The sequence below is a fragment of the Ranitomeya variabilis genome, chromosome 3 (genome assembly GCF_051348905.1).
Source record: "Ranitomeya variabilis isolate aRanVar5 chromosome 3, aRanVar5.hap1, whole genome shotgun sequence".
NCBI classification, from domain to species: domain Eukaryota; kingdom Metazoa; phylum Chordata; class Amphibia; order Anura; family Dendrobatidae; genus Ranitomeya; species Ranitomeya variabilis.
Window position 1 is genome coordinate 541,864,391 of NC_135234.1, and position 23,790 is coordinate 541,888,180.

The 23,790-nt window shown below is 43.6% G+C and overlaps 1 protein-coding gene across 1 annotated transcript in view; it reads left to right on the top strand.

The window, feature by feature from the left end:
* The window catches only part of ITGBL1 (integrin subunit beta like 1), an 850,447-nt gene that overhangs the window by 272,055 nt on the left and 554,602 nt on the right, over positions 1–23,790 (top strand). Inside the window, exon 4 of the mRNA XM_077297085.1 lies at positions 17,539–17,661. Within this exon, the coding sequence (XP_077153200.1) occupies positions 17,539–17,661 (123 nt within the window). The remainder of the gene's footprint in view (positions 1–17,538; positions 17,662–23,790) is intronic.

Sequence of the window (23,790 nt, forward strand, 5' to 3'; positions counted from 1 at the left end):
TGCATATGTTTCTATTATACTTTTCCTCTGTTTGTTCCACTCCTGGTTTTGGCTTACAAATACTGATGTAAAATACTGACCAAATACTGCTAGTGTGACAGCAGCCTAATAGTCACGTCACGATAAGGCGCCCTCACTCCATGTCGGTATCCGTGAACGCCCTATTAAACCAGTATAATACAAAAAGGTGTCAGAACAAATAAAAAACCAAAACACAAAAACGTGTGTGTATATACACAAAATAGACCACAGTTTGAATTATCAATATAGCAAAGTGCACCCAATTCAAATATACTGAGGGCACCTACAGTGGGGAAAAAAGTATTTAGTTAGCCACCAATTGTGCAAGTTCTCCCACTTAAAAAGGTGAGACAGGCCTGTAATTGACATCATAGGTAGACCACAACTATGAGGGTCAAAATTGAGAAAACAAATCCAGAAAATCACCTTGTCTGATTTGGCAAGATTTATTTTTCAAATTATGGTGGAAAATAAGTATTTGGTCACCTAAAAATAAGATTTCTGGCTCTCACAGACCTGTAACTTCTTCTTTAAGAGGCTCCTCTCTCTTCCACTCATTACCTGTAGCAATGGCACCTGTTTGAACTTGTTATCAGTATAAAAGATGCCTGTCCACAACCTCAAACAGTCACACTCCAAACTCCACTATGGTGAAGACCAAAGAGCTGTCGAAGGACACCAGAAACATAATTATAACCCAGCGCCAGGCTGGGAAGACTAAATCTGCAATAGGCAAGCAGCTTGGTGTGATGAAATCAACTGTGGGAGCAATAATAAGAAAATGGAAGACACACAACACCACTGATAATCTCCCTCGATCTGGGGCTCCACGCAGGATCTCACCCCGTGGGGTCAAAATGATCACAAGAACGGTGAGCAAAAATTGAAGAACCACACTGTGGGAACCTAGTGAATGACTTGCATAGAGCTGGGACCACCGTAACAAGCAACAGTATTGGGAGAATGTCATATGGTCTGAAACCAAAGTAGAACTGTTTGGTAGAAACAAAATTCGTCGTGTTTGGAGGAGACAGAATGCTGAGTTGCATCCAAAGAACACCATACCTCCTGTGACGTATGGGGGGTGGCAACATCATGCTTTGGGGATGTTTCTCTGCAAAGGGACCAGGACGACTGATCCATGTACATGAAAGAATGAATGGGGCCATGTATCTTGAGATTTTGAGTGCAAACCTCCTTCCATCAGCAAGGGCATTGAAGATGAAATGTGCATGGGTCTTTCAGCATGATAATGATCCCAAGCACACCATCAGGGCAACAAAGGAGTAGCTCTGTAAGAAACATATGAAGGTCCTGGAGTGACTTAGCCAGTGTCCAGATCTCAACCCCATAGAAAACCTTTGGAGGGAATTGAAAGTCCGTGTTGCCCAGCAACAGGCCCAAAACATCACTGCTCTAGAGGAGATCTGCATGGAGGAGTGGGCCAACATACTAAAACAGTTTGTGCCAACCTTGTGAGGACTTACAGAAAACGTTTGACCTCTGTCATTGCCAACAAAGGATATATAACACAATATTGAGATTAATTTTTGTTAATGACCAAATACTTAATTTCCACCATAATTTGAAAAATAAATCTTGCCAAATCAGACAAGGTGATTTTCTGGATTTGCTTTCTCAATTTTGACTCTCATAGTGGTGGTCTACCTATCATGTCAATTACAGCCCTCTCTCATCTTTTTAAGTTGGAGAAGTTGCACAATTGGTGGCTGACTAAACACTTATTTTCCCTACTGTATATACACACTTCATATGCTAATGACCCGAAAAATAATTCATCCTGTCCTGCAATCACGAACATATATCAGGAGAAAGCCATCAACATGAGAATAAAAAATATTTATACTTATCAACTATGATGGTTAGTACTATTCTCTCATCCCAAGGCGTTTCCCCTGGTTTATCTCAGGGTTCATCAAGGGACTAATTGGGTAAAAATTTTCTTCACAGAAGGCAACAGGGATAAGTATCAAGATTTTTGCACTTTATTATATTTGCTTAATTACATACTTGATGATAGAGCCATTTCCTCTTTACTCTGAGTACCTGCATGCTGGGTCCTTAATTAATGACAGGTGTAAGTATACCTGGTAAAGTCATTCCTTTATTAGATTAATGAACCTATATATCTCTGACTTCTGCATAATAGTTGTAATCCGATATACTGTTTTATAAGTATTTTTAAGGCAATATATTGATAATTCAAATCAAGGCCTTTTTGTGTATATACAAACCTTTTTTGTTTTTATTTTTTCTTAATTGTGCTGTCAACTCTTTGTATTAAAGGGTTTAGTAGGGCATTCAGGGATGCTGACGTGGAGTGGAGGCATCATATCGTGACTAGTGTTGAGCATTCCGATGCTGCAAGTATCGGGTATCGGCCGATACTTGCTGTATCGGAATTTCCGATACCGAGATCCGATATTTTTGTAATATCGGATATCGGTATCGAAACAACATTAATGTAAAAAGGTGTAAAAGAAAGAATTAAAATAAAAAAAATCGCTATACTCACCTGTCCGACGCAGCCGGGACCTCAGCGAAGGAACCGGCAGCGTTGTTTGTTTAAAATTTGCGCTTTTACTTGCTTACGTGAATTCCCGGCTTCTGATTGGTCAGGGCGGCCATGTTGCCGGGACGCGGACCAATCACAGCAAGCCGTGACGAAATTACGTCACGGCTTGCTGTGATTGGTCCGCGTCACGGCAACATGGCCGCCATTAACCAATCACAAGCCGTGACGTCACGGGAGGCTGGACACGCGCTTATTTTGAAAAGCGCGCGTGTCCAGCCTCCCGTGACGTCACGGCTTGTGATTGGTCACGGCGCCATATTGCCGGGATGCGGACCAATCACAGCAAGCCGTGACGAAATTACGTCACGGCTTGCTGTGATTGGTCCGCGTCCCAGGAACATGGCCGCCATTAACCAATCACAAGCCGTGACGTCACGGGAGGCTGGACACGCGCTTATTTTGAAAAGCGCGCGTGTCCAGCCTCCCGTGACGTCACGGCTTGTGATTGGTCACGGCGCCATATTGCCGGGACGCGGACCAATCACAGCAAGCCGTGACGTAATTTCGTCACGGCTTGCTGTGATTGGTCCGAGTCCCGGCAACATGGCCGCCCTGACCAATCAGAAGCCGGGAATTCACGTAAGCAAGTAAAAGCGCGAATTTTAAAGAAACAACGCTGCCGCTTACAATCGCCGAGGTCCCGGCTGCGTCGGACAGGTGAGTATAGCGATATTTTTTATTTTAATTCTTTATTTTACACATTTATATGGTTCCCAGGGCCTGAAGGAGAGTTTCCTCTCCTTCAGACCCTGAGAACCATCAGGGATACCGTCCGATACCTGAGTCCCATTGACTTGTATTGGTATCGGGTATCGGTATCGGATTGGATCCGATATTTTGCCGGTATCGGCCGATACTTTCCGATACCGATACTTTCAAGTATCGGACGGTATCGCTCAACACTAATCGTGACTATTAGAGTGTCAATCTTTGCTGTCAGGTAGGGTGACAGACAGGGATCTTTAGGTGATTGATAGTCCCCACTATTGTGTATATACATTTAATTCTTTATTGATGTGTAACCCTGTGTTGGCCCTAATTGATTGTAGAAATATAAGCCAGCTCACCTGTGATGCATAAACCAAACCTCAGGAGCACGGACCCGCTGTGTCCAGGCGTATAACGTCCAAAAAAGAAGAGAATGTCCAGCTTCACCGAATCCGTAAAAAAGAGTTTTCTTTATTCACAAACTTTAAACATAGAGGATACAGACTTCAGCACGAAACATATGGGTAAGAATCTCAACGCGATCTAATTGATTGTACCTATATTCTTAGAAAGATTTTTATGCGTGTTGTACTTTTAAATATAAGAATAAAAGTTACCGTATTTTCCGGCGTATAAGACGACTGGGCGTATAAGACGACCCCCCAACTTTACCAGTTAAAATATAAAATCTTCTTAAAAGTCGGGGGTCTTCTTATACACCCTATGTCGTCTTATAGGGCCGGTGAATATGTGCCTTTTGGGGGGGGGGGGGGGGAGTGATCCTGATGACGAGGGGGCGTCTCACAGGAAAGTGAGTATCCCCCATTACCTTATCGTAGCGGTGCAGCGTGGGGGTCTCAGTGCTGGGAGTGGCGGCGGCGGCTGCTGTGCTCTGGTGCGGCGGCTGCTGTGCTCTGGTGCGGCGGCTGCTGTGCTCTGGTGCGGCGGCTCCTCTTCTGTGTGGGGCCTCTGTGCTGTGCGGTGGCGGTGGCGGTGGCGGTGGCGGCGGCATATCTTTATCCAGTTGGGGCTCCTCCGGCATCTCCTTAGCCCTGGAGGCCCCGCCGCAACTCCATGAGTGCAATGCAGCGGCCATTTTCCCGGAGGCAGCTCAATAGGTGCGATGCGGTGGCCTCCGGGAAAATGGCAGCTGCTCAGATTCAGATCTCGTCCCGAAATCTCGGGACACGAGATCTGAATCTGAGCAGCGGCCATTTTCCCGGAGGCCACCACATTGCACCGATGGAGTTGCGGCGGGGCCTCCAGGGCTAAGGAGATGCCGGAGGAGCCCCAACTGGATAAAGATACGCCGCTGCCGCCGCCACCTCACAGCACAGAGGCCCCACACAGAAGAGGAGCCGCCGCACCAGAACACAGCAGCCGCCGCCGCTCCCAGCACTGACACCCCCACGCTGCACCGCTAGGATAAGGTAATGGGGATTACTCACTTTCCTGTGAGACGCCCCCTCGTCATCAGGATCACTCCCCCTCCCCACCCACCATATACACCGGCGTACAAGTCGATTCCCGGCGTATAAGACGACCCCCGACTTTTAAGAAGATTTTCGGGGGTTAAAAAGTCGTCTTATACGCCGGAAAATACGGTACTTTTTAGGGGTCTACTTTCTTTTTGGTTTCCAGTCACTTTGCCAGCACCACCCTGTCTTCCACAAGGTCCAGTCTCAGTATTCGTGATTCTGGACCACATATCCTGATCCTCTTTACTGTCACATGCTGAATCCCCGTAGACAAATGATCCCACACTTGGACACTCCAAAGAGCTGTTCAGATTTCCATTTCTAGATTATTATTATTATTTATTTATATAGCACCATTGATTCCATGGTGCTGTACATGAGAAGAGGTTACATACAAATTACAGTAAACAAACTACAGTAGCAATAACAGACTGATACCGAGGGGAGAGGACCCTGCCCCGCGGACTTACATTCTACAGGATGGTGGGGAAGGAGACAGTAGGTTGGGGGGTTGAGTCAGCTCCGGTGTTGGTGAGGCAGTAGCTCCGGTAGTGGTGAAGAGGCAGCGGGGTCATTGCAGGCTGTAGGCTTTCTTGAAGAGTTGGGTTTTCAGGTTCCGTATGAAGGATCCGAATGTGGTTGATAGTCGGACGTGTTGGGGCACAGAATTCCAGAGGATGGGGGATATTCGGGAGGAGTCGTGGAGGTGATTAGGTGAGGAGAGAATAAGTGTGGAGGAGAGAAGGAGGTCTTGGGAGGACCGGATATTACATGAGGGAAGATATCAGGAGATTAGTTCAGAGATATATGGAGGAAACAGGTTATAGATGGTTTTGTAGGTCAGTATTAGAAATTAAACTGGATACGCTGAGGGAATGGGAGCCAGTGAAGAGAGCTGCAGAGGGGAGAAGCAGAGGATTAGCGAGGAGAGAGATGACTTAGTCGGGCAGCAGACTTAAGGATGGACTGTAGAGGTGCAAGAGTGTTAGCAGGGAGGCCACAGAAAAGAATGTTGCAGTAGTCGAGGCGGGAGATGATGAGGGTATGCACAAGATTATGGTCTCTTGCCCTGCCCGTTCCAACTGGGACATGAGGAGTTTCCATGTAGTGAAGCCCAAATATTTGAGCAGCCATACTCATAAGAAGGCGACGGTGGGAAAATGCAATTGCTGTTACAAGAGGTGGATGATAATGAGACACAATTGCCAGCAACTCATTTTACTAAGTCAGCAAGTCATGAGGACCAAGGTGCGGAAGTGGAAGACAAGGTCATGGACAATGAAGTCACCGACCTAACCTGGAAAGGTTACATGCAGAGTGAGGACAGATGTGCAGAGGGGGGAATCCACAGCACCACAACAGGCAGGAAGAGGCATTGGGGTGGCAAGAGACACTAGGCGGGCAACTGTTCCCCAGAGCACAAACACAGAAGTAGTCAGGCCAAGGGTTAGGTGTTCCTGAGTCTGGTGCTTTTTTAAAGACAGTCCAGTTAACTCAAAAAGGCCATTTGCAAAATCTGCAATGCCAGCATCAGCAGGGGCAGCACGACTACCAGCCTGACCACCATCATCATGCTCAGGCACATGACAGCAAAGCACCTGACTACTTGGGCCAAACGCCAGGGTCCAGAAACAGTGTCTGCTGGTGAAAACACTGCCTCTTCCCCTGTTCTATGTGCACACCAATCCCCTGTCCATGACACAGGTGGAGATGCTTCCCACCCTGCACCTGTTGTTTGCACACTTGTAACCACCATCAACAACCACGTCCACGTGCTTATCCCAGCACAGCATTCAGCTTCCCTACCCCAGTCCTTTGAATGCAAGCCTAAATACGAAGCCATGCACCCAAAAGCCACAATACTAAACAGCAACATTTCCAGACTGCTTGTCCTTGAAATGTTACCAATTTGTCTTGTGGAGATGGAAGCTTTACGCAACCTCATGGTGGCGGCCATCCCTCGGTACTCAGTCCTGAGCCGCCACTATTTCTTCCGGTGTGCCGTCGCCGCCTTACACAATTACGTGTCCCTTAACATCAGCCATGCCCTGACCAAGGTGGTTACTGGAAAGGACCACTTAACCATGGACATGTGGACAAGTGCTTGAGGCCAGGGACACTACATTTCCCTGACGACATACTGGGTGAACATTGTGGAAGCTGGGACCCAGTCGGACCCTGGGATGGAGCATGTGCTACAGACAGCAAGGATTGTGGGCCCTGGTTCAATCAGGGTTTCACCCACCTTCTACAGAAGTTCCTGCATCTCCTCCTCACCCTCCAACTCAGAAACATCAACATCAGTCACAAGCTGGAAGCACTACAGCGTTGCAAGCGGCAACAGGCTCTACTGAAGCTAATTTATTTTACTGACAAACCGCACACTGACGCAGAGTTGTTGAAAGGTTTAACAGACTAGACTGATCTGTAGCTCTCGCCCCTGAACATACAACCAGACGTGGTCATGTGTGACAATGGCCGTAACCTGGTGGCGGCTCACGTGCTCAACTTAGTGGTTTCTCAAAGCCTACTCAGGTCTGCTTGATCTACTTGTGAAAGTACGCCATGTGCCCATTTCTGCAAGTCAGCTACAGCTGCCAACTCCCTGGCAGTACTGCAGCAGTGTTTCCAACTTCCAGCTCACAGACTGTTGTGCGATGTCACCACACGTTGGAACTTAATGTCACAATGGTTGGCGAGGCTTTGTGAACAGCAGAGGGCAGTAGTTGACTATACGCTGCAACATACCCTTTGGTATTCTGGTCAGCTTCCACAAATAAGAGCTGATGAGTGGGCATGGATGTCTGATATCTGTGCTGTTCTCCAAACTTTGAGTACTCGACCAAGATGGTGAGGGCGATGACACCATAATCAGCGTAACCATGCTGCTTCTCTGTCTACTGAAATGCTTTCTGCTCACAATTAAAGAGCTTTGCAGATGGGGCAAGTTGAGATGGAGCAAGAAACTATAAAGGTTGATGCTACACAGCCCAGCCTCATCGCATCTTCACAACGCCGATTGGGTGGTAATGAGGAGGAAGATGAGGATCAAGAGCTGGTTGCCTGCGCTACAGTCAGTACTACCCACACCACCTTTATCTTGTATGTTCAGCGTGGATAGCCTGAAACCGAGGAGGAAAGGGAGGACGAGAAGGAGGACGAGGAGGTGGGGACAGGAACGTCTTGGCTGTTGGCAATCTGGCACACATGGCTGAGTTTATGTTCCGCTGCCTTTCCATTAAGCCTCGTGTTGTACACATTTTGGCCAATACTAATTACTGATTGGTCACCCTTGTAGACCCACGCTACAAGTAGAACTTTCCAACTCTCCTTCCTGTCGCGGTCAGGTCTAATAAAATGTTGTAGTACCAGAAGGCCCTAGTTGAAGAATTGTTAAAAAAATTCCCATCTGACAATGTTGGCGGCAGAGGTCACAGTTCCTTGGACAACCAAGGAGTAGAGACAAGGAAGACACACACCAGATGCAGCAGAGGAATGGGAACACTCTCAAAGGTCTGGGACAGGTTTCTCAGATCCTCTGGGTACTCTGACAAGGAGAGGAAAGTTTTGGAAGATGCTGAAGGAGTACCAGCATCCTTTGTGATTCCTCTGTACCTTACAACTATTGGTCATCCACGCTAGATATATGGCACAAACTGTCTCTCTATGCATTGGAGGCCCTGGCCAGCCAGGCGCCTAGTGTTTTGTCAGAGTGGTTTTTAGTGCTGCCAGGGGTATTATAACTGATAGGCGCATCTGCCTGGCAACTGAAAATGCTGACAGGCTGACTCTTATCAAAATGAACAAGGGCTGCATTGGCCCAGACTTCTCAACACCACTGGATGACAGCAGAGAAAAATAAACTCTAATCTAGTGGGGTTTTTTCTGGTCTATTCCTGTGCACTCCTTCTACCCAAACATGGGAATACACTTCAGAATTTTGTCTTTTTTGTGTCGTCCACCTTCTTCTCCTTCTCCTCTACCGCCATATTAACAGGGTGATAATGCTACCCTCGCTATAAATTTTTTAAGGGTGTTTATGATGCCCACATTAGGAATTTTGAGAGGCCTACCTCTAACATTCTGTGATATATATGTATACCCCCGAGTAAATATATTTCAGCCCATGCACTTTAGTGCATGCACAGTACCAGTCTAGAATACCCACTCCTTAATAATGGGAAAAAAAGTGTTTTCTGAGGCCCTCCACTATATCTCTTCAAAGGAATATTGCAGTGCCTCCTTCATATTTTTGTCATCCCTTGAACTTAGTGCATATGCTTTGCCAGTCTAGGAGACCCACTCTTTAGTAATGGAAGAAATGCTCTTTTGAGTCTCCAACTTCTAGTTGAGGGAACATTTTTGGAAACCAAAAGAGCTGGTGGGTTCTATTAGTATATGATCCAGTGCCTTGTTGTGGGCTGTCAGGTGACTGTCAGATAGGGAGTTCTCACACTGCATACAAAATTTCAGAGCCGGGACAGGAGACTTAGCACAGTAAGTACAGAAGTATGGTCTCCTCCATATCAGGGTGAGTAGATGCGAAATGCTCCACTATATTCTCCAGCAGGGTTGATGAAATAACAGTGCTTGATGCTTGTACGTTAAACTAATAGCTTTTTTTCAGGGCTAATTCAAATAGATTCTATTCTCTAACATTACCGCTCTTATCTGCAATTTGTGTAGGGTGAGCTGTCGCAGTAGGTATAGCATATTACAAAAAAGCAGGATGAGTCCAGCTGATAAAAAAGGCTTGTCTTTATTCCAAATTCATAAAAATGGTTACATGGCACCCAAATGCGCAGCGCATTTGGGTGCCATGTAACCATTTTTATGAATTTGGAATAAAGACAAGCCTTTTTTATCAGGTGGACTATCCTGCTTTTTTCATTTATTACTCAAGTGGTCCACGTAGGGTCCATGCTGTTACACACTGAAGTGGTAAGCTGGCATTTCCGCTTTTCTACATAGCGTATTACAAACATCTACTCAGGCATTATTGCCTTATAAAGTATAATCTTTGCTATTGCTTTTTTCCATACACTCATTGACAGATTTGTGTTTTTTACGGTGACTTTTACTCAGAAATTCATCAAAGCTGGCAGTGTTGCGTGCTTTCCTCCAGAGTTTGTTGCTGCCACCTACAAGAAAAAATCTTTTCAGGGCAGATTCAAGTCCCTTCTATATTCTCCTATAATACCGCTGTTATATGCAATTTGTCTAGGGTAAGCTGTTGCAGTTAGGATAACGTATTACAGGCATCTAGTCAGGGATTATTGCCTTATAAATGATAATCATTGCTGCTGCAACCTAAAAAAATATATCAAGGTAACATCTATTCTATTCCCTAATAATACAGGTGTTAGCTGCATTTAGTGTAAGGATAGATGTAGGCATCATTTGCTGGAAATGAGTGTTCATTCTGGTGAAGTACATCTCTTCCACAGTCCATAACTTGATTGCTTTTTTCAATACACTCATTGACAGATTTGTGTTTTTTACTCTGTACTGTGTGATCTGTACTCAGAAATTCATCAAAGCAAGCAAAATTATTTGATTTAATGTAAAAATTTGCAGTTTCACTGAAGCAGCTGTATGTACTGTAAGGCTATGTGCACACATTGTGGAATGGGGTGCAGAATTTTCTGCACAAAATCCGCATCTCCTGGCAGAAACCGCAGGTGCAGATTTGCCGCCGATTTTATGTGGATTTTGTGCGGTTTTTATGCGGATTTTGTGCGGATTTTGTGCGGTTTTTACCACTGCGGATTTCTATAATGGAAGGATGCACAAACGCTGCAGATCCGCACAAAAGAAGTAACATGCACTTCTTTTAAATCCACAGCGTTTTCGCGCTGATTTTTCCGCACCATCTGCACAGCTTTTTTTTCCCCCATTGATTTACATTGTACTGTAAATCACAGTGCGGATGTGCAGCGTTTCTGAGCAGAAAAATCCGCTGCGGATCCGCACTAAATCCACATTGTGTGCACATAGCCTAAGAGATAGTGGTGGGAGACTTTAAGCTATTGGAGCTGGAATTATCACTTCTGAACTCTCCAGTGCTTTGTTTCTATCCATTTCTGGGTGCTTCTTGAAGTATGTTTAGAGTCATTGGCCTGCTGGAAGACCCATGACCTAGGATGCAAACCCAGCTATATATATAAATCACACTATATTGTGACCCAAAATCCTTTGTGAATCTTCACATTTCATGATGCCTTGGACACAGTCAAGGCACCCAGTGCAAGAGGTAGCAAAACTACATAAAAATATCTTTGAACTTCCACCATATTTGACTGTAACTACTGTTACTACTCATTCCATTTACAGTAAACAGTAGAATGACGTGCTTTACCAAAAATTCTATCTTGGTCTCATCTGTCCACGAGATACCTGATGTCCCTTTAAAAATAGTGGGGGCCGCCTGCAGGACCTCTATAAATTGTGAGGGTCGGCTGCTAGTCCTCTACAATAAGCTTGAGGGGCCGCCTGATGGATCTCTAACAATAGTGAGGGCTGACAGCTGGCCCTCTAACAATAGTGAGGGTCCCTTGATGGCCCCCTACAAATCGTGAAGGCCGCCTGATGGCCCTGAAAAAAAATGTTGCGACTTTCAGAGTCCGTCCTTCATAAATAAAAAGAGTGTGTGTGATAGTGTTGCATACACCACATGGCCAGACAAGGTACTAAAAAAAAACTTTGTTCCCAGCAGCGACCAGAGTTGTTTCCAGGGGTCTTCCCCATGCTGTTCCCATTAAATTTCAGAGCTGTTTCCATCGATTTCAGCAATTTTTAGACCTTTCCAGACCTCCGGGGAGAGTGGGCAGGGACAGACTGGGACTCAAATTCAGCTCTGGGATTTGAAAGTACACAGACCCATACTGTCATCACCCCAGAGCACCAGATGGGGATATCTATTACTAATATTACCTTGCCTGGAGGAAATCATCATACATTATACAGCTATATAAGATTGAATAATAATAATAATACCACAATAATAATATTGCTATATAACAGACAAATGCCAACAAACCATAACCAAATATTACCAGCATATTACATTATTAGTGCTAATACCACTATACTGAACATCAAAGGGGTTGTTCAGGCTTGAGGTTAAAGTCTATCTGATTTCTGAATCCTCACAGTGCTCACTGTCACAATTCTTCTCATTCAGAGTAGCCATCATGTGACTGCAAGTATGCGATTTCCACACCTCCAGCCACATTCCAACATACAGTTAGTCCTCGGGTTACAACGGTCTCGAGTTACATCGTTTCGTGGTTACAACGCTTTATACGAGGCCTCGTTCCGACTTACACGGTTTGCGTCGTAAGTCGAACTACATGCAACTACGTGCAGTGGCAGAAGAATAGAGTCCAGTACTGTACACTGTACCCGGTTACACGAGGAAAACGAGTCTCCTGCACGCCATAACACCCTAATTATGTAGGGTACTGTGTTAGGATAGGTGTTTGGATAGGCTAAGTGTTTGCAGTACTGTACTGTTATTATGGTACAGTGCTGTATGAATGTATGGTCCGACTTACATCGAAATTCGGTTTACGACGCCGTGTAAGAACGGATCAACGTCGTAAGTCGAGGACTACCTGTATTTGGCTTTGCTAAATTCACTTGTATTGAGCAAGACTAGACACATCTATTCAGCACAAGACTGCATGAATGCAAATTACATGATTGCCCACTCCCAGCGCAGTCACCGGAGAATCCTCACAGCATGCAATGCACACAATGTGAGGATTCAGAAGTTTGCAGTCACACAGAGTGACTGCAGAGTAACTTCAAGCCTGGATCACCTCTTTAGCAAAACCAATGTACTAGGACTGATACCCCCACCATAAAATGACCATATAATAGTAATATCATTTCTACACCAGTGCTCTCAGACCACATATGTCTATAATGTACAGGTTCTCACCATTGATGTTCTCGCTGATTGCTATCATTCATTTTCCCTTTTCCTTTCCATTCGGCCCAGACCACCATGACATCTTCTTCCATCCATAGCTCGTCCCTGTAAAATGCAACACACAGACATCTTTACTGCCTTTCCAGGACCCTCCTCACATTCTACCACCTCTACATAAACCATACAATGCTATTAACACTGCCCCAGTGAGTAATAATTCCCCTTGTTTTCCCTATATAACACTATTGTACCCTACACAATAACAGAGCCCTCTGAGTGCCCCTACACAGTTATGTTTCCTCTGCAATTCCTCATAGGAATAATGCTCCCCCATGTCTCCTTACAGTTATAAAGTACCCTATAAAAATAATATCCCCCTGTGCCTCCTTATGATAATTCATCGCTGTGCCTCCTTACAGCTATACAGCACCATAAAGTAATAATATTAATTCCCTTTGTGCCTCTTTTAATAATAATAATCACCCTTGACCCCTTATGGAGTGCCCCCACAGTCGCAGGGCCGAGGGGTACCCGGTACCGGGCCTCTCTGTCTCGGTTCTGGGATTGTCACGGTGGCTAGACCCGGTCCGTGACCCTGCTGAGGGGCGTCCAGTGAAAGTTGAGAGTGGAAGTGTGTGGTGCGGGGTGCGATGAATAACGAGGACACAGGGTTGCAGTCTCTTTACCTCTTTACTGAAGGCTTCAGGATCCTCAATCCCGAGTACGGTTAACAGGGCTGTCTGAGACCGGCTGGTCCAATGGCACCTCCAGAGTTCCCTTTGCAGGTGGAAATCTGTGCCTTCCTTCTAGCGCTTGTGTGTTGTAGTCCTTCCCTGCTGAGCACCACGGGATAGTCCTCACAACTGTTGTGTCTGTTTCTGAAGTTCCCTCACAACTGATTCTGATGTTCTTCTCCGTCCCCACAGATGATATGGCTAGGACGCACCCGTATGACGAGTAGGCCTGGAGTTCTTCCAGGACCCTAGAGTCGCCCCTCTCCTACTGTTGCCCCCTATGTCGGCTTAGGTGATTTAGGTGAGACAGCCCGCCTATAACTGACTGTCCTGCCGTTGGTTTGAAGTAAGGTCTGGAGCTCAATACTTCCTCGGCGTTTTCGGCCACCGGCTACGCGCCTCAGTAGGATGTTGCCTCGATCTTACAGCACGACTCCTACTGGTGTTATCTCCTTGTTGCGTTGATCTCGTTTCTTACTCTTCACAATAAACCTTGCTTCTTGTCCTTTCTTGGGGTACCGCCGCAATGAAGTGCAGGCGTGGTCCCATAACGTTCTTTCTGTTCGCTAGGCCTCTGTCAGGATCCCACCCCTGACAGGGACCCCCCTGAATCTTCCCCTGCAACACCCTCTGCCACAGGATGTTGCCTGGTTCCAACCCAGTCAGCTTTCTGTCTAACTTCCTATCTAACCCCCAGTTTTACCAGATTGTGAGGAGTGGCCTAATACATAGCACCCTTAGCTCCCCCTGGAGGCCAGACTGTGAAGTGTATTGGTGTCTGTGATACCTGGTCAGGTGAACTCCTTCAGTGCCATCAGACGTACCAACACTCCCCTTACCGGCGGAGCATCAGTACTGCAACGACCAGGACTCTGGGGCGCTGTACTTATAATAGTTATTCTGTACCTCCTTATAATAAAAAAATAAGAAAATACAGCTACACTTTGAAATGCTATATTATGCAAACATTTAATAAATGAAATTGGAACTGCATTACTGATATAGAAAATATGTCTAAAAATGAAGGTACTTGGAGGACAAATTGGTCAATTCATGAAAGTCCACCAGCCTCGACTAAGCATACCTCTTTGATGGGACCCTAACATAAAATGTCTCTACTGGGCTAAAAGCTTTCAGTTTTATGAGTAGGCAAGATCCAGCTGTAATTATTTATGATGGTCCTCCCACAGTTACCCCACACAGCATAATGTCCACAACAAGCACAGTATGATAGTCCTCCACCGAAACCCCACACAGTATGATGGTCCCCACAACCCCCCTACACACACTTTCATGATACCCCAGCCTCCATGTAGTATGATAGTCCACCCAAAGTCCCCTATACAGTATGATGAGCCCCCAAACAGCCCCCTATACAGTATGATAATATAGTATGATGGTCCTACCAACAGTCCTGTATACAGTATGATCGTCCCTCCCACATCCCCACCACACACTGGCTGTATACCGCACACAGGTATTGGACATACTGTATGCCGTATGGAACCCTTACAATGAACAGATGACACTCACACACTGGACAAATACCATACCTGGCACACATACACTGTACATTGATGTCACTAATACATTAGATACAGGGTTTACTTTAGATATAAAGACACTCAGATAAAAGTACCTGATGCTAAGTTACTCCTCTCCCCCCACCGGTATTATCAGGTGCAGCATAAGTTCCTGACTGAGGCTCCTCCTCTTGTGAGTACGATAAACAGCTGAGCTCCTCGTCTAGAGAAGAAAGGAAATCTGGCCCTTATTGGTCAATGTTTGGCCAATCAGCGCTGGCTGCAGGGTTACTGCTGAACAGCCAGATGACGAGATGGGAGAGAGGTGGAGGACAAGGCACCATTCCACCTCTTCAGTGCCATGCAGGCCTCTCTCTCTGGTTGTAATCTGATCTGAAAGGAGAGTGTGCAGGAGCCCAGAGGAAGGGGAAGTAGCCCCCACTGCAGTCTGCCAATCGGCACCCTTTGTGATCGCACATAGGAAGCCCGGCCATGGTTACCAGTATGGAGAGAGTAGAGAATGATATGGTGGGCACTCAGATGATCAATAGATTTCTTGCTCAGTGGTGGAATAAACTTGATATGGAATAAAATATCATGGCACAGATATATTCCAATGAAAAAGACATAATTTTAAGGATTCCAGAAAAAAGTGTCTGTACAAGATTTTTGGCCAATGTTTTGGTCCTCAGACATTGCTCACAGACTACAAAATACACTTACACACACACACGAAAAAACAGGATACATGCAGATTGTGAAAAAATTCTAGAAGAAAAAACATTAAAAATAAAAACGTAAATAATACATACTGCGTATGCAAAAGTTTATAAACGCATGAGGGGTATCAATAAGAATTCAAATGAATAATAGTTATATATCAGTAAATACATGGAAACAAGCCATATAGAAAAAGAATAAGTAAAAAATGCAGAAAAAAATAGAAGAGAGGGAAAAGAAAAAGAAAAAAAAACAAACAAAACGGGAAAATGACCTTGAGGTGCAAACAAATAGGAACTAAAATGAACATGGAATAGCAATAAAGGTGAAGAGAAGAGTAATTTATAAGGCACATAAGGATTAAAGTAGATGAGAAAGTCAAGGGAAGGGACTAGGTATAGAAAGTGAGGAAAAAAAGAAAAAAAAGGGGTGATGAAATAAATAATTATATAACAGGAGGGGCAAATAAAGGTAAGGATGAAAAAAAGGAGTTTGTATGTTCTTCCCGTGTTTGTGTGGGTTTCCTCCGGGTACTCCGGTTTCCTCCCACATTCTAAAGACATACTGATAGGGAATTTAGATTGTGAGCCCCATCGAGGACAGTGATGATAATATGTGCAAACTGTGCACTGCGGAATATGTTATCGCTATATAAAAATAAAGATTATTATTATTAACAAAAAAGAGAAGAATAAAAAGCCAGCAATAAAAAGGGGAGCACAGGCTAAAATATGGATGCCTTTCTTGAAAAGTATAATGTTACAGGGTATATACACTAGATTCCTTGATAGGGCGTTGATCCAGGTAACTAGTCTGATTGCCGTATGTGGGGTCGGGAAGGAATTTTTTTCCCCAATGTGGAGCTTACTCTTTGCCACATGTTTTTTTTGCCTTCCTCTGGATCAACATGTTAGGGCATATTAGGTTAGGCTATGGGTTGAACTAGATGGACTTAAAGTCTTCCTTCAACCTTAATAACTATGTTACTATGTTACTATGTAAACGATTATGATGGAAAAGGAAGGCAAATAGGAGGGAGCTAGGGGAATGGAGTGAGGAGAAACGAGGACTGCAATATTGATGATACTGTATAGAAATACTCTGAAAAAGGTGTCTACATGACAGATAACTGATAAATGAGCAGGGGGAGGAGGCGTCACAAGCACTCACCAGGCAGGGGAGACAGATGCCCTTCTGTTGCTGCTGAAGATGCAGGAGGTGTCAGTAAGCCTGGTTTGAATAAACCGCTTGTGCTGGAGATGAAGTAATGCTGTGATTGCATTAGATCAGATGTGTGGCATAGAGAGTACCCAGTGCAGGACAGAAGTAGGCCAGGGCGAGAGGAGCAGAAGTGAGACACTAAAAGAGCACACACTGAGAAGAGGCAGATGTAGATAAGACAGAAGTGGGGCAAAAGAATATGAAAAGGCTTTTATCACAGCGTGGGCATCCCAACAACACTGTTAATAACATAGCTGACAATGCGGCCCATGGCTGGCCCGCCCCTATGGCATTTGCCAGATGGCCAGTCTGGCCCTGGGAGTGGGGGATGCTGGAAAAATGCTCAAGCTTCCCATTGACTTCCATTATACTTGTTACTATGGTTGAGCACCCGAGCATTACAATTTGCTGGACTCGAGTAATGAGCATGCAAGTATTTTAGTGCTCGCTCATCACTACTAGTGATATCAATATTCTATGCTTAGGGTAGGTCATCAGTATCGAGGTAGTTGGAAACCCTTATAACACATGACCTAATTACTGTGTTTGTAAAATGTTATAAAAATGGATAATTCATATTTTGTCTTTCCTTTCTTTTCAGGCACCTGTCAGTGTGGAAGATGTAAATGTGAAAACTCCGATAATAACGAATTAATATATGGAAAATTTTGTGAATGTGATGACAGGGAATGCATTGATGATGAAACTGGAGAGATTTGCGGAGGTATGTAGTTATAATTTGATGACTGGTATATACAGTATCTCTATAAATAATAGAATAATAGTCATTCACAATTGGGATACTAATTGGTCGAATGTGTGTATCCAATTTGATTTCATAATGACACATTGTGAATTTAAAAAATATTTTAAAAGGGTCATATTGTATTATTATTGAGGATGGAATTTTGGTATTCTTGACGACAATTGATCTATTAGGCAGTAGATGTAGACAGACCATTAACAATATTTCTTAGTTGACATATTTTGCAATTAATGGTAATTGCTTTTATGATTTTTTTCAATAAATGGTTGTTTTAACATTATTGCTCGTTTATGGCTACTTCAATTTTTAGTGTTTTGCTTGATTTTGCAGTATTTACTATGGGAGGACATTAAACTCTCTATAAATGATGTACTATATGAGTATTCTTTCATTATTAATTCTAATTCACTGTGAGAAAATATAACTATTTTCTCTCTGCAGCTACTTGTTTTTAGTCTTCTGAGCAGTGCAGGGACTGTGAACAGTCAACATTCAGTACAGAGTGAGCATAATGTAATTACTCACACAGTTTCTTGGCTGATATATTGCTCTACAGCATCAGTACTGCGCAGGATGTTAATTAAAGGGAATCTGTCAGGTGATTTTTTTTTAGTATGATATTAACCCCTTCATGACCTTGGAATTTTCCATTTTTCCGTGTTCGTTTTTCGCTCCCCTCCTTCCCAGAGCCATAACTTTTTTATTTTTCCGTCAATTTGGCCATGTGAGGGCTTATTTTTTGCGGGACGAGTTGTACTTTTGAACGACATCATTGGTTTTACCATGTCATGTACTAGAAAACGGGAAAAAAATTCCAAGTGCAGTGAAATTGCAAAAAAAGTGCAGTCCCACACTTGTTTTTTGTTTGGCTTTTTTGCTAGGTTCACTAAATGCTAAAACTGACCTGCCATTATGATTCTCCAGGTCAGTACGAGTTCATAGACACCTAACATGACTAAGTTACTTTTTACCTAAGTGGTGAAAAAAAATTCCAAACTTTGCTAAAAAAAAAAAAAAAAAAAAAAAAATTCTGAACGCAGCGATACCAAATATGTGTAGGTTTGATTTTTTTTATTGATTTATTTTGATTGGGGCAAAAGGGGGGTGCTATGTAGTAGAAAATCAAGTGTGCTGTGAGCGCCGACCACAGGGTGGCTTTCACAGCTGCCGGGGATCAGTAACCATAGAGGTCTCAAGGACCTCTATGGTTACAATGGAGAAGCATCGCCGACCTCCGATCATGTGACGGGGGTCGGCGATGCGCTCATATCCGGCCGCCCTGCCGGATGCGGAAGTTAAATGCCGCTGTCTGCATTTGACAGTGGCATTTAACTAGTTGATAGCGGCGGGTGAATCGCGATTTCACTCGCCGCTATTGCGGGCACATGTCATCTGTTCAAAACAGCTGACATGTTCCGGCTTTGATGCGGGTTTACCGCGGAGCCCTGCATCAAAGCAGGGGATCTGACCTCAGACATACTATCCCGTCCGAGGTCAGTAAGGGGTTAATGATATTCTGAAATAGGACTTGGTCAGCCATTTCAGAATATGTAACTTTAATGCTGTATGCAATCGAAGCAAGTCAAGAGGTCATTTGGTTAAACCAATCTTTAGGCGACCATAGTAAGCCAGCAACTCAACCAATGGTGATTGATTGATTAAGACAATCAAGGATGCATTAAATTTGCATGTAGTGAGAAGATCAATGGGAGAACCAAACACATTTGCTTTAGACATCATCACCTGAGTGATTTGATAGAACGTGGCATAATTGAGACTGACCAAATGAAACAATGGCATGCAAAAGTTTGGGCACCCTTGGTCAAAATTACTGTTATTGTATTATAACACAATGTAATTTTCTAAATGTAAAAGATGAAAATATATATATTTGCCTAACATATAAAGGAAATGTGTCATCTTTAACTTTAGGCCTTTTTTTAATATTTCATCTTCAATTTGCTTAATTGTTCACATTAATAGTAATTATGACCAGGGGTGCTCAAACTTTTACATGACACTGTAACTGATGTTATCACAAAGCTACTTCCAAGAAGCAAACTTGAAGAATTCAGAACCACTATGGGACTAGCACTATAAGTAGTTGTTGATTGGAGGTGTCGGGTTGTAATAATCCTTATTATTGTATATATGTCACATCTCCACCAGAATCTGATCCCGCAACTTCTGCTTCTATTGCCAGGCACCACTGTATTCACTTTGTTGGCAGCGCTGGTGATAGAAATGTCATAACCAGAAGCTCTGGATGGCAGGCCCTGTCCAGCCACTAAGGTTAGAGTGGTTGGGACCTGTAGTGCCGTCCAGTCTGGCAGTATGTCCAGCTCAAGTTATCAGCTCCCTGCTCCAGCCAGTTGGAAAGCACCACACTCTACTAAAGCTTCCACCTTGCTGCTGGAAGCTGCTAGATATAGCTTTGTGTTTCCTTAGCTAGGTTTGTGTGTCTTCTGCTCCTGTTTGGGTTAGTGTATCCCTGTTTTGACACAGGCTTATTTTTCACTATTCTTATGAATCCTGATTTTGTCCTTGACGTGACCTCTCGTCTCTGACCCTGCTTGGCAACCATTCCTACCTCTGGATGACAGCCCTTCTAAGGTAGCATTCCTCTGGGTCTTATTTTAAAACCAGATCTCTGTACAGGGTGTAGTGCAGCGGCGTTGGTGCAGTGTGACAGACATGCAGTGACCCAGGAAAGGTCAAAACAAACATGCTTTAATTTCCAGAACTCACAAAGTAAACAGCAAACAGTATCCTCCGGATCACAGCCAGGAATCAAGAGTCTGTATTCGAGACCTGTTACCGTGGGCAACTGCACCACCGTGCTACACTATGGGGTGCTAGGCCTTTTGGCTTTGCTTGGCTCCGTATTACCTCACACAGGCTAAACTTTGCAGAGCCACCTGCTCTGCAAGTTTGCTAACCAAGACTGACACAACTAAGCCTTTGCTGCAGGGTTTTTGAATGGAATCTGTGGCCATGGGCCTCTTGTACAACCCGGCCTGGAGGGAACAAACTGACCCACTACCATCCTGTAGTTTGCTCCAAAAATAAAAGCCCTTAACGGGTTTCCTAAATATTGCCTTTGTTTTATTTTGCACTGCAGCCACGGCTATGCCTGTGACTACAATGCACTCCAGCGGGTTTAATACTCTTCTGTGTGCATCCTAGGGGACACTGAGCAACCCTCGCATTTAACACCTGTCACTGCCTGACAAGGGGTTATAAGGTATTGGCATTTCTCTGGAGCCTGCCAGACGGAGTGACTTGTGCCAAGTATGTCCGAGGCTGCCTTTTGAGCCTCAGACCTCAAGCAGACATTACACAACTAATGTTTAATAGTGCATGAGTTTTTGTCTCCAACAATAGTGTTATATTGCCAATAATGCATTGAAATTCCTGTTCACTGTGAGTGTGCCTGAAGTACATTTTGTTTACTTTCACTTTGCAAGCCGACAGACAAGATACTAAAATCCTAAGCTATAAGATATACCAGTTGTAAGCTGTAATATCTTTTTTTCATAATACATATTATTCACTGTTGAACAGCAGACAGTACAGATATTAATCTGCTGCCCACAGATCCCCTGCATATTGATGTCCTTTGTGTTTTCACTTTGTGTTTTCACAATGGTACCGACCATGTATCCCCCTATACACTATGTGGTACCTGGAGCCATATAGACTCTTGCAGTTTCTGACCCTGGCTGCAGGTGCCACGCAGTGTATGGGGGACACACATGGACAGTACCATTGTGTACACAGAGGGGACAGCACTGTGCAGGGGATCGCTGCATAAGTGCCTGGTCAGAGCAGTTGTATCTTTCATCTGGTGGATGATTTGGTGTGGATGAACAGATTTTTACTATCGCTGACGTTGGTGCCATGAGTTGGACAGGATTATTGGCGTGGGGAGCATTGCATTGTAAATCCAAAATGAATATCACTGATACCAGCTCTGAGGAGTAGACAGAATTATGGGTGTGAGGAGCATTGCATATTCATTTTGGATTTACGTATGCTTAACCAGCAGGCATATAGCTGTAAATTCTACTGTGCTTACAGCAACAAAACCGGAGAAGCTACAGCAATAAATGTTAGATATTCTGAAAGGGCTGCCCAAGCCCTATTTCAGGATACCATTAGTAGATTCCCTTTAAGGAGTGGGGTGAATGATCACTCCTTGGTGTCACCTTGATGACTGGAAGAGTGCAGCTTCGGGGAGAATATATCTTCATATTTTTCCTGCAGCTGCGTCTCTAGTTAGAAAGACACATACCGTATATTTAAAATGCTATTTGCATTTGCGCTTTGTTTTCTGCTGACAGGACCCTTTAAATGATAGAAATTGAAATTGTATTCCTATATCAATTTGGTTTTGGTAAATTAGAATTAAAACACTTTTGAAAAGTGAAATAACACAATGAGGAAGACCTATTAATGAAAAAACATAGTATTTCTTTCCATATAGATTTGCTAGAATCAGGCAAAAAGTGGCTCAGAAATTAGTTGTACTCACCACAACTTCAAAGCTTTGCTCATTTTCTTAAACACATTTATTCATACTGTATGTGTGGTTAAAGTGGCAGAAGGACTTCATAAAATAGCATTTTGTTTAAATGGCACATTTATTTCTATACAATTACAACAGACATTTTGCATAAATACATTGATAAATCTGCCCAGTGTACTTTGTTGAAATAAATGTTGAGCTATTGAACCGATGGGAAATACCTGGTGCCTTCATTATATTGTTTATGTTGAAAAGAATGTAATTAATTTTTTTGTGAATAATCCATACTACTTACAACAAAGAAAACAAACATTTATGGACTTAACAGAGGTAAACAGACTTTGCTGAACAAATATTTTCAAATGAAGAACAAATATGTATTATGATATATGAATTCTATTTTATCTGCATCCCTCTTCCAATTAACAAAGTTCAATTTTGCACAACTCAAATAATTTGCTTTCTATAATAAAATGAAAAGGTAATGAATCACAAATAACAATTTATAATATATATGCTTTTTATTTAGAACCTACTCTTCTAGAACCTCTTTGTTGGTTGTTGTAACTGTCAATATCATATCTTTTTATTCTTTAAAATAGGAGGTGTTTTCTAGTATTTATCTTATTTGTAATTTTTTAAAGCCAAAATAAGGTAACACTTCAATTTTCGTTTATGTGTTTTATGTTGATTTTGCTAGGCATTAAGAGTAGGGATGGGCAAACCCGAATGGTAAAGTCCAGGGTCTGCACCGAACACCTATTATACATGCACAGACCCTGAACATGGACTTCTCCAGGTAGTCTATTCTACTGTGCAGGTTTAGCAGCCCAAACATAGCTTGCTAAAAAGCTGCAGTGAATCAACAACCTTCACTTTGTGGGCACTTGCGGTTCAATCACAGCCATGTCAAGTATTGGCATGGCTGCGATTGGCCGGCTCACAGTGTGTAAAAAAAAAAAGAAAGAGGTGAGGTCTAGTCTATTTTTGATAACCGCGGAGGTGAAAACGACAGCTGCTGTCTGCAGCCCCCAGCTGTGAGCCTTATCTTAAACAAATAATTAAAAAAAAACAGTATGGGGTCACTCCCTTTTTTATAACCAGCCAAGCTAAAGCACACAGCTGGGGGCTGGTATTCTCAGTCTACGGATGGGCCATGGATATTGTTCCTCCCCTTCCTAAAAATAGCAACCCGCAGTCACCACAGAGAAATAATAATAATAATTTTTATTTATATAGCGCCAACATATTCCGCAGCGCTTTACAAATTATAGAGGGGACTTGTACAGACAATAGACATTACAGCATAACAGAAATCACAGTTCAAAATAGATACCAGGAGGAATGAGGGCCCTGCTCGCAAGCTTACAAACTATGAGGAAAAGGGGAGACACGAGAGGTGGATGGTAACAATTGCTTTCATTATTTGGACCAGCCATAGTGTAAGGCTCGGGTGTTCATGTAAAGCTGCATGAACCAGTTAACTGCCTAAGTGTGTAGCAGTACAGACACAGAGTGCTATTAACTGCATAAAGTGTATGAGAACATGATGCGAGGAA